The sequence below is a fragment of the Hyperolius riggenbachi genome, chromosome 1, assembly GCF_040937935.1.
Source record: "Hyperolius riggenbachi isolate aHypRig1 chromosome 1, aHypRig1.pri, whole genome shotgun sequence".
In the NCBI taxonomy this organism is placed as follows: Eukaryota; Metazoa; Chordata; class Amphibia; order Anura; family Hyperoliidae; genus Hyperolius; species Hyperolius riggenbachi.
In genome coordinates, this window is record NC_090646.1 from 74,292,266 (window position 1) to 74,308,865 (window position 16,600).

The window sequence follows — 16,600 nt, forward strand, 5'->3', positions numbered from 1 at the left end:
TGTGCTGTCTCTGGCTCAAAGCATCTAGACAAAGCATCTGCCTTAATGTTTTTACTACCCGGAGTGTACGTAATTACAAATCTGAATCTCGAGAAGAACAATGACCATCGAGCCTGACGGGGGCTTAATCTTTTAGCCCCCTCAATGTATTCCAAATTTTTGTGATCAGTGTAAACTGTAATCGTATGTTCTGCTCCTTCTAGCCAATGACGCCATTCTTCAAAGGCCAATTTAATGGCTAGGAGCTCCCTGTTGCCTATATCGTAGTTTTTCTCTGCTGGCGAAAACCTACGAGAGAAATAGGCACACGGGTGTAATCTTCCCTGCAACCCAGAGCGCTGAGACAGCATAGCCCCTACCCCGACCTCCGAGGCGTCAACCTCTACAATAAATGGATAAGAGGTGTCGACGTGTCTCAAAATGGGTGCAGAGCAAAACAATTTTTTCAAATTGGAGAAAGCTGCCAGAGCTTCGGGGGACCAGTGGTTGGTATCTGCCCCTTTCTTTGTGAGACTAGTGAGGGGTGCTATGACTGTGGAGTACCCCTTTATGAACCTTCTATAGTAATTAGCGAAACCTAAAAATCTCTGGAGAGCTTTTAGTCCTACTGGCTGCGGCCATTCCAGGACAGCAGAGACTTTGGCAGGATCCATAGAAAGGCCCGAGGTGGAAATTATGTATCCCAGAAAAGCGACAGATGTCACCTCAAAAATGCATTTCTCCAATTTAGCATACAGCATGTTTTGTTTAAGCTTGTGCAGCACGAATTTGACATGAGCCCTGTGCTCAGAGGGGTTGTCTGAGAAGATTAGTATATCGTCCAGATATACCAGGACAAATTTGCCCAACACCTCCCTGAAAACTTCATTAATGAGTTCCTGAAAGACGGCCGGGGCGTTACACAACCCGAAGGGCATCACCAGGTACTCGTAATGCCCGTCGGGTGTGTTAAAGCCCGTCTTCCACTCATCGCCCTGTCTGATCCGCACCAGGTTGTATGCACCCCGCAAATCCAATTTCGAGAAAATCTTAGCATTGGTGACTTGAGTGAATAAATCGTCTATCAAAGGCAATGGATAGCGATTTTTTACTGTGATCTTATTCAGACCCCGGTAATCAATGCATGGCCGAAGGCCTCCGTCCTTTTTTTTAACAAAAAAGAAGCCTGCTCCAGCAGGCGACCGGGAAGGATGAATGAATCCCTTAGCTAAGTTTTCATGGATGTACTCTTGCATGGCCACTTTTTCTGGCCCAGACAAATTGTAGAGATGACCTCTAGGAGGCATACAACCAGAACGGAGATCGATGGGGCAATCAAAAGGGCGATGTGGAGGTAATTTATCGGCAGCTTTGGGACAAAACACGTCCGAAAATTCAGAATATTGATCTGGTACTCCCTCCAAGTAAATCTTAGTCTGGCCCAAGGTCACCTTCACTAAACAATGATGGAAGCAGTGGGCAGACCAGTTTGTTAACTGACCAGTGGCCCAATTTATCTGAGGGGAGTGACCCTCAGATAAATGTGAGTGTAACCACGGCATGCCAAGGATGACTGTGGAGGTAGTCATGTGTAACACAAAAAACTGCAACTTCTCCCTATGCAGCACCCCTATAGTGATTTCCACCTCTGGTGTCTGAGACAGAGGACGGTTACGTTGCAGAGGGGAATCATCCACTGCCGTAACTTGGAGTGGTGGTGTTACCGGGATGAGCGGAATACCCAATTTCTTTGCAAATTCGTAATCCATAAAATTAGCCACTGAGCCTGAGTCAACAAAGGCCTCAGTGACTTCAGATTTATCCTCCCATGCAATCGTACAAGGAAGGAGCAACCGTTTATCGTCTAGGTAGTAGCGTTTCCGCTCCACTTGAGACAATTCTGACCGACCAATCTGCATTGGTTCAGGTGGAGGCGAATCGGGAGGAGGTGGAGTCACAGGGGGCACAGCGTGGGACATTATTTTCACATGGATTCCACCCCGGGTCTGTCTCTGATAGCGCAACCGGCGATCTATCCTGATGGCTGATGAAATGGCCTCATCGATAGATTTGGGCTCAGGCTGACTTAGCATAAGATCGGAGACCTCATCTGACAACCCTGATAAGAAACAATCTAAAAGGGCAAAGGTGTCCCACCTGGCTGATACTGACCACCTCCTAAATTCAGCAGCATACTGTTCAACCGGACCCTTGCCTTGACGTAACATCTTGAGCTTCCGCTCAGAAGTCGAGGCAATGTCTGGATCATCGTAAATTATAGCCATGGCTTTAAAAAATTCCTCTACGGATGTTAAGGCTAAGTCTCCGTCGGGCAGACTGTATGCCCAGGTCTGAGAATCACCTGATAACAAAGTCTTAATAAATGTAACCCTTTGGGTCATAGTTCCTGAAGCATTAGGTCTCAACTCAAAGTATGATAACACTCTACTCCTGAAATTTCGGAAGTCGGATCTGTGACCGGAAAATTTTTCAGGTACAGGCATACGGATGTCCGTAACTAGAGGAGATCGCACTGAGTTCATAGCCGATTGAAGTTCCTGAATAGCCCCAAATATCTGACATATCTGGGTCTGTTGGTTCAAAACTGCCGCGGAAAGTTGGTTTACCGCGGTGGTCAGGACTTCAGCGTGGCTATATAGTGCGTCCATTTGGTTTTGGTCTGGCGTTCTGTAACGATCGGTGTTACACAGAGAGGATCCGATTACCGGTGATCTGCAGTATCACCGAGAATGCAGATATATACCCGATTATTGATGATCTGCAGTATCACCGATAATCAGATATATCTCTAACCTCTGGACACCTGAGTAATGAGTGTTTTGGTGCAACAGTAATACTTTGAGGATCGCACCTGAGGGGCAGGTGCAAGGCAGTACAAATACTGCACAAATGACAGGTTCCTTCCGCTAGCCTGAGACTCTCCCGAGGGAGGAGTCAGGCTGGAAGTGGGAAGGGCAGAGTGTGAGTGACACCAATGAGGGATGTCACCAACAGATCTGTGAGCTATCTCTAGGTAGGGAGATAGCTCTCGAGGTCGGACTAGCCAGGTCGGTAACAGACAGACAGATCAGGTACAGAGACAGGAGACAGATACGGAATCCTAAGATAAGCAGAGTTTGGCAACAGAGTATCAGATATAGCGAAGTACCAAAATCAGAGATCAGAAGAGTAGTCAGGAAAGCAGAAGGTCAAAACAGATAATCAACAATGCCTAATCTTGGGTGTGAGCTCCTTGACCATCAACACCCTGGAACTAGACTGAATAGTAACTGGATGGTAAAGCTATTCCTAGTCTGAGGTGTGAGGTCCTTGATCATCAACACCCGGGAACTGGTCTAGATAACAACACAGATAATACACAGTTTCCCTAATCTGAGGTGTGAGGTCCTTGATCATCAACACCCAGGAACTGGTCTAGATAATAACACAGATACTGACAAGGTCTGAGTGCTACCACGTAGTGATTGCAACGCCATACACCAGAGAAATGACCAGCACCCAGTATATATACTCAAGCGCTCTCCAGCGCCTCCCCTAAGTGCTGGACCAATGAAACCTGATGGAATTGTCAGCTGACCGACTTGGTCAGCTGACACCCTTCTGACTGTCTTAAAGGTTCTGCCTCTTAGCGCGCGCGCGCGTCCTTCTGAACCTGTGTGGACTATCAGTCCCAGCCACACCAGACATGTGTTGTAATGCTTCCGCTGTATTGAACGCGGGACCAGCCGCACTGCTATTAGAGCATGCGGCGGTTTCCCCGCGTTTAGCCATACTGTTGGTAGTGGGCCCCTGCGTGCAAACCGCCGCGTTGGACGCGGAATCTGCCGCCTTGCTCACAGGGCATGCGGCGGTTTCTCCGCGCTCCATCAGGCTAGTGGATGCAGGCCCACACGTACCAGCCGCCATGTTGGACGCGGAATCAGCCGCCTTACTCTGAGTACTCGCGGTGGCTTTTCCGCGTTTTCTCACATTGAGTCTATAATTTGTACAGGCTCACCAAAATTGGAGGATACAAAATTGGAAAAATGTGGCCTGATGTCCGATGAGTTTAGATTTCACCTGCGACATTGATGGGATCAGAATTTGGTGAAGTCAACAGGAAAACATGGATCCATCCTGCCCTGTGTCAGCAGCTTAGGCTGTTGGTGTAATGATAGGGCCTCAACTCTGAACGATAAGGGAATGAAAGATACATAAATGACAGACTGATATGTCAGCTGAATCATTACAGCTGGTACAGGTTAAACCATTTGAGATAACTATAATTGATAAAGGCAAGGCCAGCTCTTTTTTCCTATTTTTGACATTCATTAAATTTTGATAGATATACAGATAGCACATATTTCTGTTAGCTTAGAAAAGAGGAAGGAGGTTTTTGTACGGCTCTGTATCACTGTGTGTATGGGAACCAACCATAGCAGTAATAGAATGTTTCATCGTCTTGATTCACTCCATTGAAGGTTAATCTGTACTCAGTTCCAGATCCTGAACCAGTGAACCTGTCTGGAGTCCCTGACTGGCGAATGCTGGCATAATAGATGAGAAGCTTGGGGGGTTGGTTTGGCTTCTGCTGGTGCCAGGCTAAATAACTCTTGCCATCATAGTCCAAGCTCTGACTGGCTGTACATGAGATGGTGACAGTCTCTCCTGGATACACAGAGATATACTCTGGAGTCTGAGTCATCACATATTGCCCACAGGATCCTGAGGATGGAAAGAGACACAGTCATTATTCATACATGTCTGTCTATCTTCCTATTACTGGTGATGTGTGTATGTATTGTGCAATGTATAGATGGATGAGCACAGTATGATGGGAGGAGCCTCATCTCTCACCCTGAATAGAAATGAAGATGACGGCCATCAGATAACCGGGAGAAACCATCTTCATGTTTCTGGGGGGTCAGATACAGACTAGTCTCCTGTACAATGACATCTATATAGAGGGTGACGGGGGAGGGGACACCCCAGGGACTGTGTATATGCAAATATTGTGGTTATTCATATCTGTGTTCTCTGTTTATATAACACTCCAGTGATTGCATTTTGATATGAGCAGAAGCAACATTGTACTTCTCTATTTTCACTTTGATAGTCTTTTGTGATTGAAATGAAAAATGATGTGGTATATTATGTAATTCTACCATGGGAGTTTGTTTTGTACTGTTTAGCTGTGGTGGGATTCAGCTTATTGAGTCCCTAACCTGGCAACCTACAGTTATTTGGGTTGAAAAAAGACATACGTCCATCGAGTTCAACCAGAGAACAAAGTACAACACCAGCCCGCTCCCTCACATATCCCTGTTGATCCAGAGGAAGGCGAAAAACCCTTACAAGGCATGGTCCATTTAGCCCCAAAAGGGAAAAATTCCTTCCCGACTCCAGATGGCAATCAGATAAAATCCCTGGATCAACATCACTGGGCATTACCTAGTAATTGTAGCCATGGATGTCTTTCATTGCAACAAAAGCATCTAAGCCCCCTTTAAATGCAGATATAGAATTTACCATAACGACTTCCTGTGGCAATGCATTCCACATCTTAATCACTCTAACTGTAAAGAACCGTTTCCTAAATAAATGGCTAAAACGTTTTTCCTCCATGCGCAGATCATGTCCTCTAGTCCTTTGAGAAGGCCTAGGGACAAAAAGCTCATCCGCCAAGCTATTATAGTGCCCTCTGATGTATTTATACATGTTAATTAGATCCCCTCTAAGGCATCTTTTCTCCAGACTAAATAAACCCAGTGTATCTAACCTTTCTTGGTAAGTGAGACCCTCCATCCCAGGTATCAATTTTGTTGCTCGTCTCTGCACCTGCTCTAAAACTGCAATATCTTTCCTGTAATGTGGTGCCCAGAACTGAATTCCATATTCCAGATGTGGCCTTACTAGAGAGTTAAACAGGGGCAATATTATGCTAGCATCTCGAGTTTTTATTTCCCTTTTAATGCATCCCAAAATGTTATTAGCTTTAGCTAATATAATAAAAATAGCTTTGTGCTCATCTGCACATCATGCTGCAGTCACAAAGTATCAGAATAAAATTACATTTTTTTATTACAGTAATAAGGCCATCTTTCCACGGGAGGCTGAAGGCGGTGAATTCACTGCCTGTCAACTGCTCCCCTTTACTAATAAAATTAATAATGACCCCTCCCCCCACCCTTTCCCCCCACACCCCTAATATTTTCTCCCTAATTTTTATCATTCAAAATATTTTAATTATATTTAATTTCAAAGTGAAAAGTTCTCATTGTAGCAAAAACTCACCTTTATTTCAGAATTAAATATCATCACCATAAATTGTGACAGGAACATCATTTAAGTTTTGTGATAAACGGGAGGAATAGCCAAATAAAATGTATGGTTTTTATCTACAGTAAACGTTATTTTTTTAAACTAGTATTGGAAGAAACTAAGAAATAATGTATTTTTTTCTGTTTTTTTCTTTTATCCATGTATTTTATCCATTACAATGTGTAGAAAAAATGTTCTTGGGATAAAGAGAAAACAAAACAAAACACACAATGAAAAAAATACACTGTATATGTCATTTAGGTGTCATAAGTACGGATAAAGTAATTGCTGATTAAATAGTGACATAGCTAAAACATCGAAACTGCTCTGGTCCTTAATGGACCTCTGTCGCGAAAATCTTAAAATGTAAAATACATGTAAACATATGCAAATAAGAAATATGTTTCTTCCAGAGTAAAATGAGCCATAAATTACTTTTCTCCTATGTTCCTGTGATTTACAGTAAGTAGTAGAAATTTGACATTACCAACAGATTTTGGGCTAGCGCATCTTTTCATGGGGGGTTCTCAGGGTTTTCTTTATTTTTAAATGCACTTAGTGAATGGCAGTTGCTCCATCCAACTGCCAAAGAAGTGTGCAGCAAGCAGTGAGGCTGGCCAGCATCTTTGCATAAATCTTTTTCAGGTAATTTCTTTATAAAGAATAAGGGCCTGTTCATATTGGCTGCGTTTGCAGAACGCATGAAAGTATGACAGAAACGCATTTTAAAAACCGCATGCGGATGTACGCGTTTTGTACGCGTTTCAATGCGTTTTTCTAGCCGTTTTGTATCTAAGCGTTTTTGCCTAAAAGGGGAAGTGTTGAATAAAGTTTAGTTGTATTTTGTTTGTGTGCAGATGACCTCATATCCTGGGTGTGGGTTGTGAAGGTGTTTTGAAGGAGAAAGGAGTGTTTTTTTTTTGTGCTGATTGAGAAAAATGTCTTTTTTAGCTGGATTAGCTTTGATAATTATTATTGCGATATTGATCCGGAAGAAAGCAAGGCCCAGGAGGTTCTGGGTACATCCGTTACTGAAGGAGCGGAGAGAAAAGGGGCAATTTTGGACATTGTTTGAAGATTTGCGGAAGCACCCAGATAATTTTTTTTCCAATGCCCGGATGTCCATTGCCAGGTAAGATCTTTGCACATTTTTTTGTGCTTCATCTCTTGATATAGAACAATGATGTTATATGTAAGTAATAGTATACATAAATATGACATTTTTTTATGTTTATGTTTGTAGTTTTGATGAACTTTTGCAAGAACTGTTGCCTGAGCTGCAGTACGAGGATACCTCGTTCCGGCGGGCCGTTCCTCCTTGTGAAAGACTTCTGGTCACTTTAAGGTAATTAAAACAACAATGTTCTCATTAACACCCATATTGTATGCAACCTTGTTTAAGCGAACCTAAAAAGTCTCAAAAATAAATGAGTTTGCACTCATCTGGAGTGTTCAATAGCCGCCTGCAGCTGTCCGGTGCCCTCGCCGTGTCCCTCCGATTCTCCTGTCCCCGCATATAGCAGCATAGGGGTGGCTATTGTGGCTGGGAAAGGGAATAATCACTTGTGTTCCCAGCTTGTCAGGTCCTGACAGCAAAACCAGATGTGCCTGCCGTAGCAGACAGCAGAATCGGAGGGACACAGCGAGGACACCGGACAGCTGCAGGGGGCTATTGGAAGGGCTGGTGAGTAAAAATCCCTTTCTTATTTGAAGGCCCCGGTGAGTAACTCTTTTTTTTTAAATTTGGGGTCACTTTGTAGCAATTTTGCCTCGTCCTGTGTAACTCATTCGCCCATCACCCTTTTTTGAAACAAACCCAAGTCTTTGCTTTTATTTGATTGATCCCACCACCACCCTCTACTATGCTAGTAATTCAGTAGTCATTACTCTCCTATAATCATGGTATTATCATGTGTTCCATTATCCATCATGAAAAATGTCACTCATCACCTCTCTCTCTGTATCTTAACTCTCCCACCCTTAAAGAGAATTCGAGGCGGGGTTCTTACATCGCAATGCGCATAAGGAGGCTGGGTTTGTCTGTAGAGGCCAGCCTCTGTTGCTAGTTACTTTCCCCTAAAGCCCCCAGGTGCGGTCAAATCTCATAAAAAACAGTCGAGCTGGAAACACGCAGCGTGTTGCAGCCGGGTGTGTTTATCTCAGTAATGTCAGTCTCCTCTCTCCACCGCCTCCCGGGGGCTTTGGGGGAAAGTAACTAGCAACAGAGGCTGGCCTCTACATAGGAACCCAGCCTCCTTATGAGCATTGTGATGTAAGAACCTCGCCTCGGGTTGTTTTTAAGGGAAGCTCAAATGAGAGAGATATGTATGTTTACATGTATACCATAATACGTACCTGCTAGTGGTACTCCTCCAGATGTAAGCAGCAACAGCTGTAGTATAATCAGACCAGAAGCAAGGCATAGCAGCTGATGTGCATGCTTGTTCAGGAGCTTTTCTTAACAGTAGTAAAGACACCGGATGAATAGTGTAGTGCGGCAACGGGTATTATTTTAAATGGAAAAAGGCCATATCCTTCTCAGTTGAAGTTTCTGACACTGGAATGGATTCCAAAATCTGTTATTCACTCAATGTAATTCCCTTTCCCTAAGTACTCTGCATATGGTAAACCTTACATATATATAATTTTTTTGTTTCACAGATTCCTGGCCTCTGGACACTCTTACACCTCATTGCATCTGGAGTTTCGCCTAGGAAAAAGTACGATTCAGTTGATAGTGTTAACAACATGTAAAGTCATGTGGAAAAAGCTGCAACCAAAGTACATGCAATTTCCTAACCAAAGGAGATGGATTGAAGTAGCCGATCTTTTTTGGAGAAGATGCCATTTTCCGCACTGTGTCGGTGCAATTGATGGAAAACATGTTAGAATGGTGTGTCCCCCTTGCAGCGGTAGCAAGTTCTTTAACTATAAAAAAAAAATTTCTGTTGTTTTACTTGCAATTGTGGATGCTGACTACAAATTCCTCTACATTGATGTCGGCTCATACGGTAGTAGCTGTGATTCAGCCATCTACAACAGGTCAAAATTTGGTAGATTGCTGCAAACAGGTCGTTTGCAGTTGCCTGACCCAAAACCTTTGCCCGGGCAGAGTGAACCAAGTTTCCCTTTTTTTTTGTTGGTGACGAAGCTTTCGGACTATCCACTTACATTATGCGTCCCTACTCAAATCTAGCTATGAATGCAAAGAAAACCACCTTTAACAAACGACTCAGCAGAGCACGACGAATGGTCGAATGTACTTTTGGGATCCTAGCAGCAAAATGGCGCATTTTTCAATCATCTTTGCAGATGGCTCCTGAGAATGCTGTATGTGTAATAAAAGCTGCGTGCATCTTACACAACTCCGTGAGAGAAAAGGAGGGTGTGAATTTGGATGAGTCCGACACCCCTATACATTTGTCTGGTCATCGAGCCGCTCCAAGAGCTACCAATGATGCCATACGTTTACGTGACCAACTTGCAGATTACATTTATACTACTTTTATGAATTTTTGGAAAGACTGGTACAAATTGTAGCATGTAATGTTTTTTGTCATATGATCCCTTATCTGCATATTAAAAGTCACATTCTCAATACCAGGTGCGAGTGAATAAATGGATTTTGGACCTGTTATGTAGTCACCCATGTTGGGTGTGTTTAGTTGTTAACAAATAAATTTCTTCCCAATCATTTATTTCACCATTTTTTCATGTGTTTGCTATATATGTTATGCTGCTTGCAGTGGTCACGTACATTACTTGAAAAAACAAACCCTTTTTTTTTTTTACAAACGCTTTATAGACTCCTAAAAATTGGTCATTTGCATAATCATGGTCAAGGTGTAACCTATCATTAAAACTCGCCACACTATATGGATTCATGCATATTGTAGTTATTAAAGAAAGAACACAAAAATCTGTTACAAATTTTAATGAACAAAGTATCAAAGTCCAGAAACAATGACGTAATACTGTCACATCATAAACAAGAATGGTGTACTTTATAAAAGTGCAACAAAATTGTATACATACAAAAACGTTGTCGAGTAGAGTAATCACAACAAATGTCCTTTGTGGACAACTGTGCACTACCCTAAACTTGGAAAATATATATAGTTCCCAAGAAAGAAGTGCAGCCTGTAATACAATAATACTAGAGACAAGACTAGAGACTAGACAAGAGCCTGTTCTTGTGGACGTGACCTATTGTCGGGAGCATCACCACCGCCCAAAGGATGCATATACTGTTGTGAAAACTGGCGTTGTGGAACTTGCATGTAAGGCACATTTTGTGCGTGATTGGGCTGATTATAATCTGGTTGCATGTTTCCATGCCCACTGAATGTACTAGGGGGATAATGAGGTACTGTGGCACCTCTATCTAATGGTGTGGGATCCCTAAAACTCTGAGCGTAACGGTAACTAGTGTAATCGATGTCAACGGCACGATTAGGAACGGTTGCAGGTGCAGTAGTAGGACACTGTTGTTGTTGTGGTACACAGCTTTGTATAGTGTCAATCAGAGCTGGGACAAGGTCCTCCAGCACCCAAGGCTGAGACACCAAAGTGTGCCCCTCCATCCCTCCCACGCCAGCTGTCACACACTGATTGCTATTAGACTAAGAGGTGCCACAGGGCCCACAACCTCCCCAACACCTTAATATCTAGTTATCTGGCTTGCAGTCCCTGCTATGTGTCCCCTTTTCTTATTTATTTCTGCTTCAAACACAATTAGGAATGACAGCTGAATGAATTGTGCGCCCCCTCCTACTCTGCGCCCTGAGGCTGGAGCCTCTCCAGCCTATGCCTCGGCCCGGCCCTGGTGTCAATCAAAGCATGCCGCAAGCGGAACATGTTTTCAGTGGGTACAGCCTCTATCATAGGAATAAGACTCATAGCGAGCGTATAAGCTGAATTTTTTTCACGCTCCATCGCAGTCATTACAGACTTTAGCGATGTTAAGAGTTCCTCATTGCCATTTTTTTGGGTTTTTTTTTTCAAGTGTTCACTTACAATCCTTCCACTTGTCGAAGAAGTAGGTTTACTGGACGGAATTCTTACAGCCTCCGTCGCAGATTGTGTCTGTGATTCTGTTGGACTCTGACATTCGGAAAGTGTTGCATCTCCACCGGATTGAATAGTAGAATCTTCTATGTCGGAGTCCAGAAATACCTCAGGGATATTGTCTTCAGTGCTACATACAAGAAATAAACAAGAAAGTCTTAAATTATGGCGTACTAATAATTATACATATGTTAGCAGCAGTGTGTTCAAAAGACATTTTGGCCAATACACCTACAATGTTAATGCTTACAAATACAATTCTATCCTTCCATGCAAAGAAAACGATGATACTTACCTATTGAGGTATTTTACCTATAGTAACGTAAATTAAGACCTAAGCTAACCTTCCATCATCTGTACATAATTTTATATGTGCCATGCAAAGAAGCATACAGTGTAGTTCTTCATTACTTTGAGTAGGTTGTGGGTACAACAAATTTTTTGAACACAACCCTACAGCTATCTTACACCCCCCATGTACTGTGCCCAACTTTCTGTTGCTACAAGCAACAGATTTATTACTGCATTGTTGCTCCCGCATGTAGTACTTTTCCCTGTATGGATGTTAAAAGTACATGAAAGTTATGGAATGCAAGGGATGGACTCATACTTACTTTCTTAATTCCACACAGGAACGTAGAAATTCCAAATTTTTTGCAAATTTATAGGGTTTCCTTTGCGATGCTCCAGACCCACTCCTTGCCTCTTGTAGTTCCAATTTTAAATCTTTTACATACGCGTCTTTCACAGAACGCCATCTTGTTTTAGCTTCGAGCACTATAATGGGGAAAAAAAACATAAATTTACTACAAAAACACAATATTGTGCCGATACTAAAGATTACTTACAAAACATATCATAAAGTTTGGCCAGGTATGCGAGGTATGGGTGCCAGTGTTTAGGATAGGTAGCTATGGGTGCCCCTGAGCAGGTATGCGAGGTATGGGTGCCAGTGTTTAGGATAGGTAGCTATGGGTGCCCCTGAGCAGGTATGGGTGCCAGTGTTTAGGATAGGTAGCTATGGGTGCCCCTGAGCAGGTATGCGAGGTATGGGTGCCACTGTTTAGGATAGGTAGCTATGGGTGCCCCTGAGCAGGTATGGGTGCCAGTGTTTAGGATAGGTAGCTATGGGTGCCCCTGAGCAGGTATGGGTGCCACTGTTTAGGATAGGTAGCTATAGGTGCCCCTGAGCAGGTATGCGAGGTGTGGGTGCCACTTCTTCTACAAACCGCCTTTCCCCTTCTCTCTCCAGCTAATCTGCAAGTACCCATCTATGACAAATATCTGCATCACATAGCCATACTACAAGCTAATTAACTTTCATTACAACATCAATAACAAATATATACATACTCAATTCCTCTTGCTCCAGTTCAGATAAGGAATACCAGTGTTCTGCATGAAAATGCTCCGCGATTTCCAGCCATATTAGCCGCGTGTGATGAGGGTCCTTATACAGGCTGTGGCCCTTGTCATAGAGCTGGGGGTATTTCTGCGCCCGCACAATCAATTCCTCAGTGGAGAATTTTTTTCTAGCCGCCTCTACGTAGCTGCTTTTGGCAGGAGCAGCGGCGCGCCCTCCTCTCTTCTTCTTCGTCGCCATCTTGAAAGGAAGTATGTCACACAGGAAGCTGAATTTAATGCTGGGAAAAACGGATACAAAGGTACAGCTAAAAACGCTATCCTATGCGTTTACAATACGTGCCCATAGACTTTCATTAATGTGCGTTCCTGTCCGTGATGCACAGATCTGGAGAGAACTGCGTGCTGCAATGCGGATGAAAAACGTATGCGTCTCAAACGCATACATGTGAACGCGCCCATTACAAACTATTGATAGCAGTTTCTGTGCGCATAAGATCTTTCTACGCGTTCTGAAAAAAACGTCTAGATACGCACATAGTGTGAACGGCCCCTAAAGGCCATTCTGAGAATCCCCCATGAAGAGATGGACTAACTCAAAATCTGTCGGTAATGACAAGTGTACTGTAAGTGACAGCAACATAGGAGAAAAGTAATTTATGGCTCTTTTTACTCTGGAAGAAATGTACTTCTTATTTGTACATGTTTTAAATTTTAAAATTGTCATGACAATTCCTCTTTAAGGGGAAAATGTGGTCTAGATCTAAAATCGTTAAACTATGTACATATTTTAGAGGTCTGGAATGATTGTCCTGATAATTACAGCTGGCACTTCAATAAATACAAGGATGTACTGTATAACTGCAAAGTGATTTTATTGTCCATAAACCAGGCAAGAAATGAATGAATGAACTTTTTTCTTCAATGCAAGGTATATGCAAAAAGACACAAAAATCTCGAGTGGGAATCCCGAACGCTTAGCGATAAACGCAGCCAAACGTCCGTGTGAACCAGCCCTAAAGGATACCAGAGCCCAAATAACCTAGAGAAACGGGGGGAGCAGGATTATACCGTGACCTGTCCTGATGCCAACCACTACCCTTTCTACTCCCGTATCCTACCTAAATGTCCCTCCAGCAGCATCTTCTGGGTCGCAGGAGTCGGGCACTACTGCACAAGCGCTGACCAGGCTGCGTGCATCCTACAGCGCGCACCCATGGCCGGGGGCGCTCTGTGCATGACAGCATACACATGCACAGAGTGCTCTTGGCTACAGACGCACGTTGTAGGAGGCGTGCAGCCTGGCCAGCACCTGCACAGTAGTGCCCGACTCCAGCGACCCAGAAGAGGCAGCCGGAGGGGCATTTAGGTAGGATGTGGGGGTAGACAGAAGAACAGGGGGGAATAATAGGCATCAAGACAGGTCACAGTATATCCATAGAAAAGATAAGGGAGCCCTAGAGCTTAGGCATAACAATAATTTTATTCACCAGATCCTAAATAGCCTTTAAAAACAGTGGAGTGCACTCCATTAAGGACTATGTTCAGCCCAGCTTCACTTCATGCTTCACTATTGTTTTTAAGGGGGGTTTTCACCTTGTAATGTATGGTTTTTGATATTTAGGATCTGGTGAATAAAATTATTGTTAAGCCTAAGCTCTAGGGCTCCCTTGTCTTTTCTGTGGATGTATCTTTGTTATAGGTGAGACGACCTACAAAAGGTTTTTGATATTTGGGGTTGATATCCCATAGCCTTTGTTTGTGTGAGGTCACAGTATATGCCTGATCCTCCCCTTTGTTTCTCTAGGTCACATGTGTCGAACAACTCCAGGCCTGGAGGGCCAGATCCAGGCCAGTGTTTAGGATGGACTGAGAAAGAAAGGAATGTGTTCTACCTGATGGACCACACCTTTCCTTATTCAGACCCTTCAATTCATTTGAGCTGTGTCAAAAATGTGTGAGGATCTCGGCCCTCGTAGGACCGGTTTGACATACCTGCTCTAGGTTATTTGGGCTCTGGTATCCTTTAATTATAATACCAGCAGAGAGTTGTGGTGCTGCTCATTCTGAGCAGAGTCTACCATTGTTACAGCGTAGATTTCGTGCCAACAAGAGCTGAAATTAGTTTACAACTAATGTAATCTACTCTAAAGCTATTAGTAAAGATTTATATTGGACTTTGAAGGGAAAAGGAAATTAACTAACATAATAAAAAAGGAGCTGGACTGCCATGTTGTTCTTTTCTCCTCGGTTATCTCTATTACATTCTGGGCTACTGAATATCTCACAGGATGCTTTGAGATCTTCAGAACTTCAGGTGGAATACATTTTATATGTTGAGGAAAGAGATGCCCAGCAGATCCAATCAAAACCACCGAATTGGTTGGAAATCGATCAGAAAAATTGATAAATGTACGGTCACCCTTGGAGTGGGTGTGTGGACGGTATAAGATCAACAGCACTGTAATTCCCCCCCCCCCCCCCTCCAGCCTGAGTGCTGCTGTGCAAGGAGCTAAAATAAAAAAGGCCAATCAAAATACTTTACATATTTAGGTTTTTATTATACTTTTTGTAGGTAGAAAATACATTTGTTGATTGTTAATGATTACATACTGAATATGTTACGGTTTTTAAATACTTTTCTTTAAAGTAAATCTGACGTGAACATAAACTTATGAGATGATGAATTATATGCGTAGTACAGCTAAGAAATAGAGCATCAGTAGCAAAGAAAAGAGTCTCATATTGTTTCCAGTACAGGAAGAGTTAAGAAACTTCAGTTGTTATCTATGCAAAAGGGCTTCCCAGAGCTCTCTGACCCACTGGGTGGAATACAGTCCTGTTTTCTGGAGCACTTTAACAGCCAAGAAACAGTGAGCGACAGCTAGAGATCTTGGGATAAGGTTTTACTGCAGGAAAGTTTAAAGGGTCATTATTTCTGCTTTATTTTATAGCTTAAAAGACAGAGTGTGGTTTCTAAACTGCAAATATGACGATGCAATGTTATAAAAAGAGCTATATAACTGAAAATAAAAACAAAAAATAATTTTCTTCGCTACTAATGTTCTATTCATTATCCATACTACTCACACAATTCATTATATCATGAGGTTTTTTTCTTACTTCAGGTTTGCTTCAATTCAAAGCAGAACTCCAGGCAAATTTTAAATACTTTTTTTTTTCTTTCAGAACTAAAGACTGCTAGAATTTTCACAAAAATTAGGAAAAACAAATGGTAATTCCACTTTACTAACTGTACTTCCTGTGCATCAAACGATGTCTGAACTGAGTAGTTTCAGCCCACTGGACTGGGTTTCTGCCCCTCTCACTCCACACACTGAATAAGCTGTGCTCTGTGAGATTGCCCACCCCCAGAACCTGTCACTGCCCACCCACCCACAGATCATGTGACTGCCTACCTACCTGTTCAGAAAGTAGCAACCAAAGATCTCATGACTTAAATATCAAATGTTTTTGAGGGTACTTGCTAAGACGATAACTGTATATATTTTAATAATTCAATTGTAAGCATTTCACTGAATATTTATTGCTGTTCACTGCATCTGCATGAAGTCCCACAATAAACGAATCCTGCCACAAATGTGTGGAATAATCAATTATATCATGAAAATTATAAAACCAGAGGATAACACGAAAGTAAACTATTACCGTTTACAGAAATCCTTTAGGTAGATCCAGATGTTTAAAGGATACCCGAACTGACATGTGACATGATGAGATAGACATGTGTATGTACAGTGCCTAGCACACAAATAACTATGCTGCATTCCTTTTTTCTTTCTCTACCTGAAAGAGTTAAATATCAGGTATGTAAGTGGCTGACTCAGTCCTGACTCAGATAGGAAGTGAC

The 16,600-nt window shown here is 42.7% G+C and overlaps 1 gene segment (V, D, J or C); it reads right to left on the reverse strand.

Annotated features, from left to right (window-relative positions):
• Positions 1 to 4,312: 4,312 nt before the first annotated feature.
• Positions 4,313 to 4,910, reverse strand: LOC137545511 (Ig kappa chain V-III region PC 7210-like). The segment is given in 2 exon segments: positions 4,313 to 4,704; positions 4,837 to 4,910. Coding segments are annotated over 2 exon segments (369 nt in total).
• Between the last annotated feature and the right edge of the window lie 11,690 nt (positions 4,911 to 16,600).